Below are 19,612 nucleotides of genomic sequence, written 5' to 3'. Positions count from 1 at the left end.
ATTAATGAATTAACTTACAGTTTTTAAAATAGAAACCAGAGATGAATCTGGCCTTTACGTCTTATTTCTGATAAGGTATTTAGTCTGAAGTGCTGTTGTCCTTGTACTATTGGCCATTTGGCCAGATAGGATCTTCCACCTCAGCCTTGTAAGCAGAGGTTACCAGAATGTCGCTTCTGCTTTACAGTTCCCCGAACTTTGGCTAGTTCAAAATGCAAAGAAGGGCATAGTCCCCTTGCCAATGCTAGTGTTAGTTACCATTTCCCAGAGAACCATTTGAAATTAAGACCTTATTAACTTTTTTCTGACCTTATTATACTCAGCCTATTAATCTTATTTCAATGTTGAGTTTCTCTTTTGGGGACTTGGAGGAAGGGAAGGAGGGAGGGACTTTGACAATCTATATTTGGCAGAAACTAGGTTATGCTGCTATAGATTATAGCTGTGTACAGGGAGGCCTGTGAAAGGCGTTGGCATCACAGTGTGGGCCAGGACAAATGCAGGTGATTACATACTTTGCCTGGTGACTGCTTTGTTCTCTACCAGTGTCCCTAGGTCACACCATCAATCAGCTAGTGATTTTTCAGGCTTGACGTTGTTTAAGTTCCTATGAGTTCAGATTCCATTGTGGCTTGCTTATTTCTAGGGGTTTCCTGAAAAGCAAAGATTTACTTCAGTAGGAGTTTGAATTTTGAAGCACTAGGCAGGTTGTATTATTTCCAGCTCCCGTCCAGGCTCTTTTTCTGCGGTTTCTAATATAGGCATATTAGATCCAGTTTTCATATCTTTGGAGAAGCTGGTGTGTGTATCTGGCTAGTACTTGGGCTATTTCACTTAAAAATAGGTATATTTAACTATTTTGAGTTGAAAGTTACAGTGACATTAAGGTTCTGCCATTACTACCGCCTCTCTCTCTCTCTCTCTCTCTCTCTCTCTCTCTCTCTCTCTCTCTCTCTCTCTCTTTTTGGGTTTCTCTGTGGCTTTGGAGCCTGTCCTGGAACTAGCTCTGTAGACCAGGCTGGCCTCGAACTCACAGAGATCTGCCTGCCTCAGCCTCCTGAGTGCTGGGATTAAAGGCGTGCGCCACCATCGCCCGGCTCGCTTCTCATTTTTAATTAAATATTTAATATTTATATATGCATATATTGTGTTTAGATCCAGTCTACCCCGAATCCTTCTTTTCTACTTCTTTGCTTTTGTTTAGACTGTTTTCATTTTTTTTCCCTTGGAGGTTTTTTGTTTGTTTTTGCTTTTTCTTAAAGGCAAAGATAGACTTGTCCGCAGGATTCTTTGCATAATTGTTTACCATAGTGTCAGTTAAGTGAGTGATGTATTTCCCTGCTTATTTTTCTCTTTTTAAATTTTTTTCTTTTTTCTTTTGATGGAGCAGTCTTATGCCTGCTAGGTAAGCACTCTACCATTGAGCCATATCCCTGTTCTGAATTGGTGCTGAGGCCTGAGCATGGGGTTTCCCATGTATTGAGCAAGCCCTCCACCTCTGAGCCCTTCTTTATTTTATTTTGTGTATGGGTATTTTGGCCACATGTAGGTCCATATAGCACTTGTGTACTCAGTGCCCCCAGAGGCCAGGAGAGGTCCTTTGGTCCCCTGGAACTGAAGTTACAGATACAGTTGTGAGCTGCCAAGTGACAGAACCCAGATCCTTTGAAAGAGCAGCCAGTGCTCTTCACTGCTGAACCACCTCCAGCCTTATTTTTTTTATTTTTGAGACAAAGTCTCCTTATATTATCTAGACTTACCTCAGCCTCCCAAGTAGCTGGTCATATCTCTTTATTTCTTTTTGTTAGAGCAGAGATTCTTGGTTTAGGATCTATGTTGCAGTCTTTTTTTTTTTTTTTTTTTTTTGGTTTTTCGAGACAGGGTTTCTCTGTGGCTTTGGTGCCTGTCCTGGAACTAGCTCTTGTAGACCAGGCTGGTCTCGAACTCACAGAGATCCGCCTGCCTCTGCCTCCCGAGTGCTGGGATTAAAGGCGTGCGCCACTACCTTCCGGTGCTATGTTGCAGTCTTTTAAAAAATTGTTATTTTATGTTTTTGGATGTTATACCATGTATATGTCAGTGTACTATGAGCAGAGTATGTTGAGAATCCCTGTTAGAATGTCGTGTTATCTGGGTATAGTGGCACGTGTGTTTGCAGCACGCGTGAGGCAGAAACAGCAGGATCACTGTATGAAGCCAGTCTGGGCTTTATAGCAAGTCTGGAGCCTGCCAGGACACAGAGAAGACCCTGTCTCAAAACAGAAGAAAAAAATAATCTTATATATGTGTATGTTAGCTTTAGAAAGCAGAGTGCTTTTGTGCAATTTCCCCAAGTAACTGGGTGAAAAACTTCCAAACAGATTTTGTTTTTAAATCATAAGTTTGAAGTTTTGATGATTCCATGGGCTTTAGAATGGTTTAACAGCATTCTGTGTAAACAGTAAGTTTTGACTGGCAGCTTCTAACACTCTTGTCAGGCACTAGTGATTTTCTGTATCTCCTCTCTCTCTCTCTCTCTCTCTCTCTCTCTCTCTCTCCCTCTCTCCCTCTCTCCCTCTCTCCCCTCTCCCCCTCCCCCCCCCTCTCTCTCTGTGTGTGTGTGTGTGTGTGTAAACTCACAGACAAGATTTCTAGTACAAATCCTTAAAAAAAAAGTCTGTCGTTATTTGAAATAGGATCTTTCTATGCAGCCCTGGCTGGCCTTGAATTCAGTATGTAGACTGAGTTGCCCTTGAACTCAGAGATCCTCCTGCCTGTTCCGTGAAGAATTCCTAACCAGTCATGTGGCACACACCTGTATTCCCAGCACCTGGAAGGTGGAGACAGAAGAAGTGGGATTCAAGTCATCTCCAGCTATGTAGCAAGTTTGAGACTATCTTGGGCTACATGATGCCTGTCTAAAAACCAAAAAGAACTGTGTGTGGTATCGTGTTTTGTAAGCCCAGTGCCTGGACAGAGGGCAGGAGGAGAGGGCCTTTTACATAGAGAATTCCAGGTCAGTCCAGGGCTACAGAAGCTGTCTCAAAAAGCTCAAGGCAGCTCACTGGTTAAGAGCACTTGCTGCTCTTGTTCTTTTTACAGCACCCACATCAGGTGGCTCACAGCCATCTGTAACTCTAGCTTCAGGATCCAGCTCCTGTTCTGATCTTCTTGGGCATGGGTGCACACACAAGTAAATAATAAAAATCTTTAAAAACAAAAAAATCCCTAATTTGTCTGCTTTCTATTTAGTTGATGCTGTGAATGGATTGATAATGGCATTTTCTGGATTTTTGCTAGAAAGATGTGAAAATGTTAATGCAAACCTCTGTGACAAACATCAAAACAGTTTCTGTAATCTATGTGGTATTCGTGGTTTCTAGCTCTTTAATTTCTTTCTTTTTTATTTTTGAGGCAGGGTCTTCTGTAGTCCAGGTTCACCTCAAAGTCACTGTGTAGCTGTGCTGAGGAGAATGACCTTGAACTCCTGGCCTTCCTTCCTCTACCTCCCAGGGCAGGGAGTAAGGCAGGCCTCTTATTTTCTGAGACCCTTTTTGCCAGCAGTGTTTAATAGGTTGGCAGAATTGTTTCTGCCTTTGAGCTGAGGCAGGGGAGTAACCAGGTTTTTTCTGATTAGAAAGTTATGGAGAAATCTTTGGCACTAAGACTTTTTGTCTTAAATGTTTGAGTGAGTGGCTAAGGTGTATTTACAAAGGTGCCAAGCTTGTCCTTGGAGGCTTCAGTGCCATAAGGGGTTCAGGTTATTACCCTGTTCCATTTGTCCTTCATACTTTGCCCTAGAAGTTCCTTGAGGCAAGTTGCAGTTTTTCTTTCCTGGGCTGCTTGAAGCAAGAATGGTAGTGCTAACAGGAGAAGCTACTCCTTTTGTTTAAAAGGTCTGAACTATAGATGGTCTTCAAGTCAGTCAGATGCCTTGCTGAGACATACTTTGGCTAACAACGTTCTTCACTCTTGCTGTAGGTACTCTCTAAAGATCCAGAATCATGACTGACTCCAAGTACTTCACAACCAATAAGAAGGGTAAGTAGAACCTGTCCAGTCTTCGGATTGTTCACTTAAGTTGCTGGGTTACCTTCCCCAAGTAGAATGTTCTGAAGTTTTTTACATGTGTTTGCATCTTCTCATTGGGAATTTGATGTTTCTGCAATTAATTGTGTTTGAATAAGTAATTAAAGTGTAGGGGACTTTTTATGCTCGCTCTCCAGCGCTGGGGATCTAATCTAGCCATCAAGCTACACCTCCAGCTCTTCATCGCCTTTGTGGGCAGTAATATAATGTGGGGCTTACACTTGAGTGAGGGCCTAGGAACTAAAGACTTTTCTTGGGAAAATCTGCTTTCCCAAATTGTTTCCAGATGGCAGATTTCTAGAGCTATGGATGGCCTTCAGTCAGGGGTAGATTAGCCTCACTGTCCTCATCTTACTACACACCCAGCTGAGCTCGTTTTGTTTCTCGGGGTCAGAAATCTTTGGTTTTGTATTCATCAGGTTTTATATTTGTTGAAATATTCTGGGCATGGCACCAACTACTGTGGCGTTTATTGCTCTTGATTTCCAGTGTCTTGGCCTGCTCCTCTGGTGTGTGTATCCTCCAGTGGCTGGAATGTGACAACTTTGCTGGCATAGAATTTGTGTTTATTTGCCTTGAAGTAGTTTCTGGTGTGCTGTCTTGACGCGTAGTTGCCTTTGAGTATGCACCATGCGCATTTTGCTTGGTACCTTAACACTTGTGGAGGGTGTTCCTGATTAAGTACTCAAATTTCCAATTTCCTCTAAGTCGAGTGGGTGCCAAGGGTACCTAGTACTCAATCTTGGTTTCTAAATAACATTTTCAGCCTGGCAATGGTACCACACGCCTTTAATCCCAGCATTTGGAGGCAGAGGCAGATGAATCTCTGAGTTTGAGGCTACCCTGGTCCACAGGCTGAGTTCCAAAATAGCCAGAACTACACGGAGAAACCTTTTCTCAAAAAACAAAAATAAATAAAAACCATCTTTCACTGAAAGGATCCAGAACTCGTTTGGCAAATACTGATTCCGGGGCTGTGTTAAGTTGAGGGTGAATATCTTCTAAGTAAGGAACTACTCAGAAAATGATGGGCCATCAAGGACCACCCCCACACCTTAAAGGAACTTCCACTGGCCAAATTTGGGTAATTTGAACAACAAAAAAGTGATTAGAGTAAGGATTATAACCTATTGAATATAATCAAGGTCCTTAATTCAATTCACAGCATCCATATGGTGGGTCACAACTGTTTATAACTGGTCCCAGGGAATCTGTTGCCCTCTTCTGATCTCTGTGGGTAGCAGGCAAAACATTCATATACACAAAAAAAAATTTAAAAATCTAAAAAAGACAAAACAAACAAAAAATACAACAACAAAAAACCAGATGTGGTGTTTAGAACTTTATCCATATAATCAATGTTATCAGCACCAACAACAGGTCAAAGTGACACTATTTGCCTTTGGATGTGACGTTCTGTGAAGTTAGCTTGCCAAATTCATAACCTTATTACAATGAGGGAAATCCATGGCAAACTGGACGTGCTTCTCATAATAAGGGTCCTGTACTCAAAAAAATCTTATCATGACCCAATGCTCGGGAGGGAGAGGCAAGTAGATTACTGGGAGTTTACAGCCTGGTCTTCATAGTTCCAGGCTAACCAGGGTACACATTAAGACCCAGTTTAAAAAATATATCATGAAAATAAATTGTTTCAGATTAAGACTAAAGAGACATGCCAATAAATGTAATTCTTATTCTTAAGCAGAATGTGCCCTACAGCTGGGCATGGGGTGGGAAGAACAAGGTCCGTTTAGGTTGCATTGATATTTTAATTAAAATAATTAAGGAAAGTTTCTTAACCTTGAAAAACACAAGTTATATATCAGGGCTAAAGATGTATGTAGCTTTAAATGATACAAGAAAAAGGTCTGTGTCTATGTAGAGAATTATAAAGCAGATGCATCAAAATCATAACTGTGGGATACAGTTTGAAGATTGATTTGTTTGTTTTGTTTTGTGTTTGGTGGTTGGTGATAGGAGATCTTTAAAAATTTGTTTATTTATTATTATTTTATGTGTATGGGTACTTTACCTGCGGTATGTCTGCACCACATGCATGCCTAGTGCCTGTGGAGGCTGAAAAGGACATCAGATTCCCCCTGGAACTGGAGTTATAGCCAGTTGTGAGCTGCCATCTCAGTACTGGGATCAAATCCAGGTCCTTTGGAAGAGCAGCCAATGCTCCTAAGCTCTGAGCCATCTCTCCAATCTCTGTTCTGATCTTTGCTATCTAATCTGGTTTATTTAATGTTGAGTTAGATTCTTACTACTGAGTAACAAAGTTGTCCTAGAACTTGTGTTGTACCCCAGATTAGCCTGGAATTCACTCTTCTGACATCCTTTCAAGTGCCGGGGTTACAAACACACATCCATCACCATACTAGGCTGAATATTGAGATTTTAAAGGCTCTACAGACATTTTTAATGTGTAGTCAACAAAGAGAACCATTTTTAGCTGCTAGCAGCACTTGGTAGATTTGACTAGTGGAAGGAGTGGGACTGGATAATAAAGTGTGCATGCAAGATACTTTGGCTCTCCTAGTACCTGTTTTTATAGATCTATTCAGTTTCTTCTCTATCTTTATTATTTATACCTCAAAAAACATTAGCCTGCCGGTCATGGTAGCATATGCCTAGAATCTGTACCTAGGAGGCTGAGGCAGGATGCTTGTGAGGCTGGATTGGGCTACATAGCAAGACCCTGTCTCACAAATCAAACAGGCCAGGCGGTGGTGGCGCACACCTTTAATTCCAGCACTTGGAAGGCAGAGGCAGGCGGATCTCTGTGAGTTCGAGGCCAGCCTGGTCTACAAGAGCTAGTTCCAGGACAGGAACCAAAAGCTACGGAGAAACTGTCTCAAAAAACAAAACAAACAAAACAAAAACAAAATCAAACAGGGCTACTGAAAAAGTCCTTGTAAAGGTCCTTGTTGAGCAAGCCTGTAAAGGGAAGGAGAGAGCCAATTCTACAAAGTTGTCCCCTGTCTCTCCCACACATACATCTCACATGCTCGCTGTGCGCGCGCGCGCACACACACACACACACACACACCCAGCCATTAAGTCCTTGTTACTCTTTTCAGTTAACTACTTAATCATTTGGATATGTATTACTTTTTCTTCTGCTAATACTTTATGTGCTTTGGTGACCAACATATTATCTATAATGACAGAAAGGTTTTTGTTTTTGCTCTTTATTTTTTGAGACAGCATCTCACTATGTAGCCCTGACTATCTTGTAACTCACTCTGTAGACCAGGATGGCCTTGAGTTCACAGAGATTCTCCTGCCTCTGCCTCCTGAGTGCTGGGATTAAAGGCATACACCACACCTGACCTTTTTTAAAACAGGTTTTTAAAACATACTTGTTTAGCATACCTTCTCTTGTAAAGGTGCAGGTGACATTTATGAAACTTTGAGACATACCAGTTGAGTCACTGCTAGATAATACCATGTTTTTCGAAAATGGATAGACCGTGTTCCTTTTGCTTCCTGTGCCGCCCACTAGAACCGCCTCTGGAGCAGATTCTTTACATTTGTGCTTGGTTCTGGAATCATTTCAGTTACATCCTGTTTTGATTCTGCAGCTCCTGCTGCTGCTCACAATTCAGACTTTCTGAAACCCTGCTGTTTGTCCTTCACTATTCCAGAAGTAAATGACAGGAGCCCTGAGAACTGCATTTGGCAGCACAGGTCTCGGTGAAGAAGAGAATGACGCTTTTAAAGGCCTAGCCTTTCTGCCAGTGTTATTTCTGTAGTTGTCAGTTAAATGGGGTCGTGATTTTTAGAACAATTTGCTTGCCTGCTGGGGATGGATATTGATAAGATGAGCTTTTTTTGTGCTCCATTTTTATGTCTCTTGTCAGTATACTTCCTGCCAGGGGCTTCAGGGAGATGACTTAGTGTGCAGACTGGTTGAGGACGTCTAGGTAAAATGAGCATTGAGAACAGTCTGGAAGGTGGTGGACAAGTGCTGTCGGAGACCTCTCGTTCATTTCCCAGACGTCCAGACCTGAACTAATCACACAGAAACTATATTAATTACAATACCATTTGGCAAATAGTTTAAAGATATTTCTAGCTAGCACTTACATCTTAAAGTAATCAATTTCTATTATTCTGTGTATTACCATGAGGCTCTTGGTTTACCGGCAAGGTTCCAGGATGTCTGTCTCCTTTGGCAGCTACATGGTGTCTCCCTGACCCCGCCTTCTTTCCTCCTCTATCTGCTTGGATTGAAAATATTACTCTATTCTGCCCTGCTGTAGGCCAAAGCAGCTTTATTCATTAACCAATAAAAGCAACACATATGTAGAAGGGCCTCTCATACCAGACAAGGGGGCAATATTGTCAAGTTTGAAGGTGTAGATGGGAAAGATGGGTGAGGTGGCACACACTTGCAATCTTTAACAGTCTGAAAGCAGAGGCAGAGGATTGCCTATGAGTTAAGAGGCCATCTTAGTTCACATTGTAAATTCCAGGCCCCATCACAAGCAAAACAAACACCAACAAATGGTGGGGGAAGACATAGAAGGAAGACATGGAAGTAGGCATCAACATGGTGGAGGGGGAGCTCTCCTTCCAGTCTCCCTTTCCTTTGTCATTTAGGACCATTGCCTTTTTACTTTGTCCCCGTGTTCTAAAGACAGATGAGGCTAGAGATGGTGCCTTAAAATAGTGACAACAGTCTTTGACACTTATTGAGTAGCCATTCAGAATTGGTCCTTTAGAAATGGCTTGAAGTTTCACTCGACCTCCTCCTTTTTTCTTGCTTTCTGAGACAGGATCTCATGTAGCCCTACCTGGCCTGGAACGTACTAAGTAGTAGTAACTTACTAAAGCTAGCCTTGAACCTGTGGCCGTCTTCCTTCCTGCCTTTGCCTCCTAAATGCCGGAAGTACAGACATGTGCCACCATGCTGGGCTACATTGAATTGATTGGGGCTGAGCCCTTAAAGTTCTGACAAAGGTGGTGATATTTTCATGTTTATTGTATTTGTGTGTATGTGTATAGGTGTGTGACACAGTACACGTGCAAATCAGATGACGACTTTCAGAAGTCAGTTCTCTTCACCATGTAGGTTTTGAAGCATCTTTAACCATTTAGCTATATCACTAGTCCTATGTATTTATTGAGGATTTCATACACTTATGATGTATCTTCATGTCCAGGACCACTTCCCCCTTCTTTTTTTTTTTTTAATAATCCACTGAATCCAGTTGGTACTGCCCTCATTCATGCCCATAAACATGGGAGCCATCTAGTGTAGTGTAGACAGTCTCAGTGGCTACACCTCCAAAGAAAATGACTCAGCTGCCAACACCTACCTACTGACAGCCCCCAAGCTAGGGGTTGAGCCTCTGAGTGCCTTCCCAATCCATGCTTTAATGTTGGCTGCCTTGTTGTGCACATAACCACAGGAACTGTGAGCTAAGGAATGCAGTGGCCATCTCATGCACAGAAACAGCACTTCACAACCCTCCTCCCCATCCTCCAGCTCATACGCTGTTTCCATCACTGCTCCTTCTGTGATGCTCTATGAGCCATGGGGCAGGTAAGGTGGTTGATACAGAGATTCCGGTTAAGGCTGCAGACTTGATCACATATTCTCAGCACTTTGAGTAATTTGGACTCTGCAATAATCAATATCTAATTCAATAAAAGCTTTTCTGACCAAGATTGAGAACAGCTCTAACCCCTGAGTATAAATGTGAGCATGTAGAAGACAACATAGTAAAACAGCAGCAGAATAGCAGGGATAGATTGCCCTCCATGGCCTACAGCCTCCCTGGCCCTGGCATTTGACCAGGTTTCCAGTACTGTATTAGTTACTTTTCTCTTGCTATGACAGAATAATGTGACCAGGACAACTTACAGAGGGGTTTCTTTGGGACTTCCAGTTCCAGAGAGATAGGAGTCTGTCACCATCATGGTGTGCAGGCAGGCAGATGGTGATGGTGTGCTGCAGCTAAGCGTTCACATCCAGGTCCACAAACAGGAAGCAGAGAGGGAACAGCGGGAATGGTGCCCTTTGAAACCTCAAAGCCCTCTGGAGTGACACACTTCTGCCACTAAGACTGCACATCTTAATCCTTCCCAAGCCACCTCCCTACCTTACATTTATTTTCTTTTGAGATCCTTAAAATTCTGCTGTGAGATCATCCTTCAAATACCCTGTGTAGCCTTGGCTATCCTGGAACTCACTTTGTAGACCAGGCTGGCCTTGAACTCACAAATTTGCCTGCCTCTGCCTCCCTGGTGCTGGGATTAAAGCGGGTGCCATCACTGCTAAAGAAAGGTCTGCATTACATTTTCAAAGACGACGATTTAAAAGGCTTTAAAAATTTATTGATGGAGTCTTTGTTGGTGGGTCAGTTAATATTCTGGGGCTTTGGATTGCACATTTCATAATTTTTAAATAATCGTAGTTCAGTGGCTGTCTTGCTATCCTGGTGTCATTTTATATTACAGTGTTCTCCCCGTTCTCTAGTCCTGAGACTACACCTGTTTGTTCTCATCTCTTTTAGGAGAAATCTTTGAATTAAAAGCTGAACTCAACAATGAAAAGAAAGAAAAGAGGAAGGAGGCTGTGAAGAAGGTGATTGCCGCTATGACCGTGGGGAAAGATGTTAGGTAAGGGTGACGACGCTTACACCGCAGAGAGCTCAACCCATTTTTATAGTTCTCGCTGCTTTCCTATAAAACCATAGACCACTGAGGTACAATGGTGCACGTCTGTACTTCCAGTTGCTTGAAACACTGAGGCAGGAGGATCACTTGAGTCTGAGTTGGGCGCCCAACTTGGACAACATAGCAACTCTATCTCAAAAAAAGCAAAGGCATAGCCGGGCGGTGGTGGCGCACGCCTTTAATCCCAGCACTTGGGAGGCAGAGGTAGGCGGATCTCTGTGAGTTCGAGACCAGCCTACAAGAGGTAGTTCCAGGACAGGCTCCAAAACCACAGAGAAACCCTGTCTTGGAAAAAAAGAAAAAAAAAAAAGCAAACACATAAAAAAAAAACCTATGAGAATGGGGGGTTGTCCCGTTGAAAACATCACAAGGAAGTGGCCATGCTTTTATATCAGCTCTGACCTAAGTGTTTCATTAGTTTGCTGTTTTCATTTTTGTTGCTTTTGGATTTAGCGTAAACTGTCTTTAGCCCTGGCACAGGTACATATCTGTGGCCTCAGTTAGTTTTAGGAGCTGATGAAAAGCTGCTGAGCTCACATACTCTTTAATTGGGTTAAGCTGGTGTCCTCCGCTGTACGACTCAACATTCTGTTGTCAGATTCCAGGTGAAAGCCAGCATGACCAAAACTGCCTCCGTCTTTGTGATTAGTGAGACTTTAAAACGAGTCTTTGCCTCTGTACCATTCTGAGTTGATAGAAAACAGTGGTGGGTGATATTGCCAGATACAGGCCATGGTGCTGGCCTGCATAGTCCTTCTGTTTTTTACTATCAAGAAAAAAGAAGTTACAAGAAAAAAAAAAAACCAGTTTCATTTAGGATTGTCATTGATGATGCAGTAAAATTTTATTTTATTCAATAGCTATTTTTTAATGTGGACATTAGAGGACAATTCTCAAGAGTCTGTTCTCTCCTGCCACCTGTGGAGTCCTGGATTAAATCAGGCCGTGCAGCCCATGTGCAAGGACTCTGTTTGCTAAGCCATCCTGCCAGCCCATGTATGTGTGTGTGTGTGTGTGTGTGTGTGTGTGTGTAAGCTGTGATTTTAATATACTGTGTGTGATTAGGGGGTTGAAGAAATGGCTCGGTGGTTAAGAGTACTTGTTGCTCTTGCAAAGAACCTGGGTTCAATTCCCAGCACCCAGAAGATCCAACACTCTCAACACCTTGTGACCTCCTCAGACATCAGACATACATGTGGTGCACATGCATACATGCAGACAAAACACTACTTGTATAAAATAAATATATATGTGTGTGTGTGTGTGTGTGTGTGTGTATATATATAGAGAGAGAGAGAACATTATTTGAAAAAGATACTAAACTATTTTTTTATTTTTTTGAGTCATATATTCATATGAAGCTGAATTTTCTTGTACTTTGGCTGAAACATCCCACAGCAGAGGTAATAACGAGGCTCCCGTTGTTTCTACTTAACTAGGTCTTGTAGAGCTTTACGAATGTGTAAACAAGGGACTGATGAGGTGGATCAGTAGGTAAAGTCGTTTGCTGCAGAGCCTGATGACCCATTGGTTCCCCTGAACCCAGCAGAGAACCACTTTTAGCAGGTTATCTCAGATCTCTGCATATGTGCTGTAGCATGAATGCCCACAAACACATACAAACAATAAGCAAAATGTAAAGCACTGCCATCTTTTTTGATTAAAATACTAATTTTAAAATAATTTATGGAATGGGCTTAAGATTTATTTTATTTTTTTTAAAGATTTATTTATTATGTATACAGTGTTCTGTCTATCTATATCCTTGCTGGCCAGAAGAGGGCACCAGATCTCATTACAGATGGCTGTGAGCCACCATGTGGTTGCTGGGAATTGAACTCAGGACTCTTGAAGAGCAGTCAGTGCTCTTAACCTCTGAGCCATCTCTCCAGCCCTTTATTTTATTTTTGAGACAAAGTCTTTCTATTACATACCTCTGGCCTTCCTGGAACTCACTATGTAGACCAGACTGGTCTCAAACTCAAAGAGATTCCCCTGTCTCTGCCTCCCATGTGCTGGAATTAAAGGTGTGTGTTACTATGCCTGGCTTATGTTTGTTATTTAAGTGAATTCTTGGTGTACTAAGCCTAAAATATTTACTGTCTTGTCCTTTTATGAGACAGGACTAGGAGAAACCTTCCTCAGGGCATCAGGAGCATCAGAAGATGCTGAGCGGCCTCCTGTCCCACCACTGATATCTGGGCTTACTGTTGTTTATGGGGACAGCTCTGAGCCTTTGGTCTCGGCATTCACTTTCCCTGAGATCTCCAGAAAACTTTTGTTTGTGTGATTTATACTTATTGACATTCAAACAGGAAAAACTGGGAAAGTTTTGAAGTGCTAGTTATTCCTCTTGAAGTAATAATAATAAACCTTTGAAGTCTGCTATAATTTTCTCTTGTTGGTGCTGAGAATTGAACCTAGGGCCTTGCCTACAATAGGCAAGTCCTTCTTCACTAAACTCCTTCCCAGCCTTCTTTTTCCTTTTTATTTCAAGAGAGTCTCACTATGTTGCAGAGGCTGGCTTTGAACTCTCCCTGAAGCACAGGCAGGCCTTGAACTTGCAGTCTTCCTGCCTCAGCCTCCCAGAAGCTGGGGTTCAAGCATGCACCAGTGTGCCCAGCTTCAGTCTTCTTGTGAAGGTTGTTAGAATTACTTAGGGTTGTAAGCATACCGTTGAATAATGTTTTGTAATTACTCACTGGTTTTGCAGCCTTTCTGCATCTCTTTAAGGCCAGAGAGATGGCCTGATGATCTGAAACCAGTCACTAGGGTCCATGTGGTTCCTCCATATCTGCACAGACCAGATACACTTGAGTATTTCCTTTTTAAAAAATGATACCATGTTTATGACTTAGGAAAGTTTCTGTATTATGCTTTTATGTGTGTACAAAACATATGCAAAATATACTGACATTTGTGGTCTTCTTCCCTATATTTGTAAGATATATAAAACTAGAGTCTACAAAGTATTCTAATAAAGCTTTGGAAAGGCTGTTTGCTAACTTCCTAGTTAACTTGTATTTTTAAAATATGACTCATTTTAGAAGCCTGACTTGGAATTCAATCCTTTAAGGCTAATGATGCTATTTTATGAGTGCATCTAGACATTCCAGTTCTTATAAGAGAATGGTAGGTTGTGAAATGATGGCTGGTATTGGGAAATCAATAGACCACTTACTTGATAATACCTCAATTGTAAGTGCATAGTGCTTTCTAAAAGTAAATAAATTCATAAATTCTCCCAAAAGGGAATAAGGACACTTTGGAGAAATTATTGATTCCAGATCTTTATTAAAAATTTAAAACTTGAACATTTGAAAAATCATAGAAACATTTGAAAATATAGGGTCATATCACAAGAACCTGTGCGCCACCTAAGTTCCTACTGGTCAAGGGTGGAGGGAAATGAGCATTAAAGCATTGGAATGCTTTGATACCACCATGAACTGATGTGAAAATTGTTATTTTTTCTTTGTTTAATAAAGCTATTTTTTAAAAAAAATATGCCTAGCTTATTATAGATGAAACAACATAATGTAAGCTGAGTGTGGTGGTTCACATCTGAAAACCCAGCCCTTGGGAAACTGAGGTAGGATAATAGTGAGATCAAGGTCATCTGGCCTACATAGTAAGTTTCAGGTCCCCCTAAACTATAGACCCTGCTCAGAGAGCCAAGCCCTAGGCATGTGGCTCGGTAAGAAATATATCTGTGATTCATTTTAAAATCTTTCCAGGATTTGGAACATAGGTCAGTAACAAAGCACTTCCCTAGGATGTCTGAGGCTCTGGGTTTTGTCTCTGTCACTGAACAAGGAATCTAGAGTCAGTAGTGGGAATGAGGTTTGAGGGTATATGTGAGTCAAAATGGAGCTGTATCAGCATTTGTGGGTAATGTAGATGTTGGGCTCATTCTGTTGCTCTCAAGTTTTTCATAATAGTTTCTCCACTCCACCAAAGCTTTGAGAGAAAGAACTAAGGATATAGCTCAGTAGTAAAGTTCTTGAAACCATGCACAAGGCCCTTAGTTCAGCCTATGCACTACAAAACTAAACAATCTAGAGAGCTGACAGTCTGTAGTACGATTGATTGATTGATTGATCAGTTGGTTGATTGGTTTTTCAAACAGGGTTTTTCTGTCTAACAGTCCTAACTGTCCTGGAACTCACTTTGTAGACCAGTCTGGCCTCAAACTCACAGAGACCCACCTGCTTCTGCCTCCCAAGTGCTGGAATTAAATGTGTATACCACCACTGCCCGGCTTATTTTTATTTTCGTTACTCATTTCCGTGAAAATGAATTGTCACCATTGTCCTCTTGTCAAATGGCTCTGGAATCGCAGGCCGTCACCTCATTATCTGTGAACAGCTTAGCACCGACACTGCTTCACTCATTTCTTCCTCTTCTCTCCTCAGCTCTCTCTTCCCAGATGTGGTGAACTGTATGCAGACTGACAACCTGGAACTGAAGAAGCTGGTGTACCTCTATCTAATGAACTATGCCAAGAGTCAGCCAGACATGGCCATCATGGCTGTCAACAGCTTTGTGAAGGTAGTTTTCCCAAGGACTCAATCTTCAGAGTGGCTTTCTTCATTTGTGTCTGCACTGCAGACAGAAACCTGTGTTCTAGGGACAAAGTCCTGCAGGGAAGTCCTAGCAGAGGGCAGGACTTTCACTTTGTAAGCGTTCTGTACATCAGCGCAGAGCAGCCAGGGACATTGAAACCATGTGAGAAGCCTTCTGCTTGTGGGGCTTGGTCCATCCATCCTTGCCAGATGAATAAAAAAAAGAAAGCCTGGTGAACCTCAGTGTCTTGCTTCCAAGGCTAACGGACATAGGGTATTTCATCCTAATAGATAGCTGCTGACAGAGGTTGGACAAACCATCATATTGTTACCTGAGGATTTGTTCTATCTTTCCTCGGAGTTAGGGTTAGGACTCAGAAACACTACTGCAGGAGGTGCTACTTGTCTTTGATTTGGTAGGCCTTACAACATTGGATTAAGTATTTTTTAAGGATTTATTTTGTTATTTATTTGTATGTGAGTGCAGAGGCCAAAAGGTTTTGGATCCTCTGGAGCTGGAGTTACAGGCTGTTATAAACTCCTGACATGGGTTCTAGGAACTGAACTTGGATCCTCTAGAAAAAACAGCAGGTGCTTTTAACTGCTGAGCCTCCCTTCAACCCATGATTAACTATTTTTATTATGCAAATTAAAAATATTCACGTAGGGGAAATAGTAAAATATTCATCTTGTGATTTCTTTTTTAGAAATAACTACTGACACATGGCCACTATTGTTGAATTTATATCCCTGTACATAAAACACTCTTCTGACCCCAGCCCCTCTCTCAGCATCATTTTCATGCTTACATTTGTCAGAGTCAGACCATAGGATCTCAGTCCTTCCATCCTGCTCTCCTCCCTAGCCCAGGGTCTTTCTCTCTAGCTCAGGCTGAGCCTCCTCCCTTGGCCTCCTCTCATTTTCCGCTCCCGTCCATGTGTTAGAGTTCTAGGCATGGGCTGCCACACCTGACTAGGATCTGTTTTTAAAATCATGACCTCACTACTATTGTCACAGACTCTAAAACTGACAACGCCAAACTTCGTGAGTTTGAAGCCTGCCTAGCCGTAGGAGACCCTGTCTCAGAAAGCCTAACTAATAAGGAGTGATACAGTTTCCTTGCTGCCACTGCGTAGTCAGAGTTTTCTGTCATTAGCTGGGATGGGCTTGGAGGTGCGTTAATCACCTTACTACCGCTTTGTGTCTGCAATAGATTCTGTCTTTTAAAAACATCAGACATTTCCAAAATTAGCCTCTGTTTGAACTTTGAAAAATAACTGGTAAACTTTTTATAGGCTTTTTCCCTCGTGGTTTTCTACATTTGCACACAGATCACAACTTTTCGTTTTTGTTTTTTTTGGGGGGGGGAGCAAATGATTCTTTGGTAGAATATATTATAGGGAAGATTTTTTTTTTAATTTTTGAAAGAGTTGAGCATAAATGTACATGATTTGAAGAGAACTTTTCTTTTCTTATTTTGAGACAAAGTTTTACTGTCCAGGCCTGACTGTCCTAAATCTTGCTGTATAGACTAGGCTAACCTCAAACTCAGAGATCCACCTGCTTCTAGGATGCTAGGATTAAAGGCATGCACCACCATGCCCAGCCTAAAGAAATTGTTGAGACAGCAATTTTTTTTTTTTTTTTTTTTTTGCTTTTTCGAGACAGGGTTTCTCTGTGGCTTTGGAGCCTGTCCTGGAACTAGCTCTGTAGACCAGGCTGGTCTCGAACTCACAGAGATCCACCTGCCTCTGCCTCCCAAGTGCTGGGATTAAAGGCGTGCGCCACCATCGCCCGGCGAAACAGGAATTTTAAGAAAATATTCTTGGCCAGGAGATTTTGACAGGTGCCTTTAATCCCAGCACTTGGGAGGCAGAGGCAGGTGATCTAATGAGTTCAAGGCCAGCCTGTTCTGGGAAAACCAGAGCTGCACAAAGAAACCCTGCCTCATAAACAAACAAACAAACAAACAAATAAAAAGAGAGAGACGGGCTGGAGAGGTGGCTCAGAGGTTAAGAGTATTGGCTGCCAGAGGTCCTGAGTTCAATTCCCAGCAACCACATGATGGTTTACAACCATCTGTAATGAGATCTGGTGCCTTCTTCTGGCATGCAGGCATACATGCAGACAGAACATTTATTCTCTGTCAGTGTTTTGCCAATGCTTTGTTTGGAAAAACTCTGTTGTAAAGGAGACTGCTTGCTGCTGAGGAGCCCAGAAAGCCCACTTTGCTGCTGAGCTGGACGTGTGCTTCTGTCAGGCCCCAGCCACATCATAGCACATCTTTGTTTTATTCTGTAGGCCTCCTGCAGTTGTGTTCTTTTTTTACTTGGTTGTTACAGATTGACAGTGGAGGTGACATAACCTTTCCAATTCTGTCCTTTTTCCTGAACAAGAATAGAAGAAAGGGGGTCATTTCTGTTAGGCAAGTCCACTAATAGTTCTAGGGGTGGCCACACCGACTTACCAGACTCGTGCCTAGTAAGATTGAGCCCTGTTGGACCTTTCCTCATTGTGTGTATGCAGCACTTAAAAGATTTCTTTCTGGGGCTGGAGAGATGGCTTTGTGGTTAAGAGCACTTGCTGCTCTTGCAGAGGACCCAAGTTCTATTCCCAGCACTCACATGCGGTAGCTCATAACCCCTTGTAACTCCACTTGCACCCTCTTGACACCCTCTTGTGGCCTCTGTGGGTACCTTTACGTAAGTAAGCACATGGCACCTGTACACATTCATAGCATAAATCCTTATTTTATTTTAGATTTATTTAATGTGTGTGAGCGTTTTGTTTACATGTGTCTGTGTGCCATGCACATGCTTGGTGCCTACAGAGGTTGGGTCCTTTGGAACTGGAATTATGGGTGGTTGTGAGCTGCCATGTGAGTGCTGAGAATCAAATCTAGGTCCTCTGCAATAACAAGTACTTTTAACCTCTGAGCCACCTCTCCAGCCTTGATAAATTTCTTAAAAAACTTCTTTTTTTCTAAGCTCTTGAGTAGACAACTAAGACCTTTAGGAAAAGAATAGCATGAGAGATTGGATTCTCATGTAGAATATACTAGAAACTTGCAAGGTTTATGTCAACTGGAGTATTTACTTGTAATCATCTTGTATTCATGTAGTTGCTTTTTCTTTTTTCTTTGATAGGATTGTGAAGATCCTAATCCTTTGATTCGAGCATTGGCAGTTAGAACCATGGGGTGTATCCGTGTGGACAAGATTACAGAATATCTCTGTGAACCCCTCCGCAAGTGCTTGAAAGATGAAGACCCCTATGTTCGGAAAACAGCAGCAGTCTGTGTGGCAAAACTCCATGATATCAATGCCCAGATGGTGGAAGACCAGGGATTTCTGGATTCTCTGCGGGATCTCATAGCAGATTCAAATCCAATGGTAATTCATTGTGCTTTTATAAAGAGAGCAACATTTAAAATGAGCCCTTTCCGAGGTGTGCCTAGCACATGTTTTCTTTGAGACATTGACCACAGGGTAGTTGTGGGAAATAGTTTTGTGTAATACATAGATGGTATACTTCATATCCCTGGGTGTTTTTATTTTTAGAATTAGTTTTTCAGATAGTGATCTGTGGTATATCTTGTATGAAATTAAAACTAAATCAAAATAATCTGTATTTACCAACTATTGTAATGTATTCTCAAAGAACTCTAAGATAAAATTGATTGTGTTCTGTGTATTTAACAGCCAGAATATAACGCTTAATTTTTTTTTTATTTGTTTGGTTTTGGCAGTGCTGAGGATTAAACCCAGAACCTGTGCAAGTACCTTATTTCCAAGCTAAAGCCCCATCTCAAAGCTGGAGTTTATTTCCTTCTTGACATCTTTATATTTTGTTTGAACCACTTTGCAGGATTAAGAGTAGGTGTGGAAGAACTGGAACAATGACTTCCAGTAAGGAAGGTGTCATCGCCACTATTAGAAGATGAACCCCACTTTTTGGTTTACTTTCCCATGCAGTACCTAACCTGGCACCCTTTTTAAAAATTATATAAAGAATTGAGTCTGTATAGCCATACTTTTTTTTCTTTTTACATTACTTTGCATGTGTTCGTGTGTGTGTGTGTGTGTGTTGAAGTGAGTATTGCCATGGTGTGCTATGGCTCTCTTTTCCTACAATGTGAGTTCCAGGGATCAAACTCAGATCCTTGGTCTCTTGGTTTTAAGCGTCATTAGTGCGAAGCCATCTCACCAGTCCTAGCAATGCCAGTTTTAGTGGACTGCTTAGCTGGCACCAGTGTACCTTTGCCATTGTTGGTGCTTCACTCTGTC

General features: G+C 41.9%; 1 protein-coding gene across 6 annotated transcripts in view; it reads left to right on the top strand.

Moving 5' to 3' along the window:
• The window catches only part of Ap2b1 (adaptor related protein complex 2 subunit beta 1), a 118,819-nt gene that overhangs the window by 4,716 nt on the left and 94,491 nt on the right, over nt 1-19,612 (top strand). For all 6 annotated transcript variants that reach the window (XM_075991336.1, XM_075991339.1, XM_075991334.1 and 3 more), the window contains 4 exons: nt 3,961-4,020; nt 10,599-10,704; nt 15,177-15,312; nt 18,473-18,718. In XM_075991336.1, coding sequence (XP_075847451.1) covers nt 3,984-4,020; nt 10,599-10,704; nt 15,177-15,312; nt 18,473-18,718 — 525 coding nt within the window. In that variant the 5' untranslated portion in view covers nt 3,961-3,983. The remainder of the gene's footprint in view (nt 1-3,960; nt 4,021-10,598; nt 10,705-15,176; nt 15,313-18,472; nt 18,719-19,612) is intronic.

Source organism: Microtus pennsylvanicus, chromosome 11, assembly GCF_037038515.1.
Source record: "Microtus pennsylvanicus isolate mMicPen1 chromosome 11, mMicPen1.hap1, whole genome shotgun sequence".
In the NCBI taxonomy this organism is placed as follows: Eukaryota; Metazoa; Chordata; class Mammalia; order Rodentia; family Cricetidae; genus Microtus; species Microtus pennsylvanicus.
The sequence above is the reverse complement of the archived record's forward strand: the minus strand, read 5'-3'. Positions and strand labels throughout refer to the sequence as shown.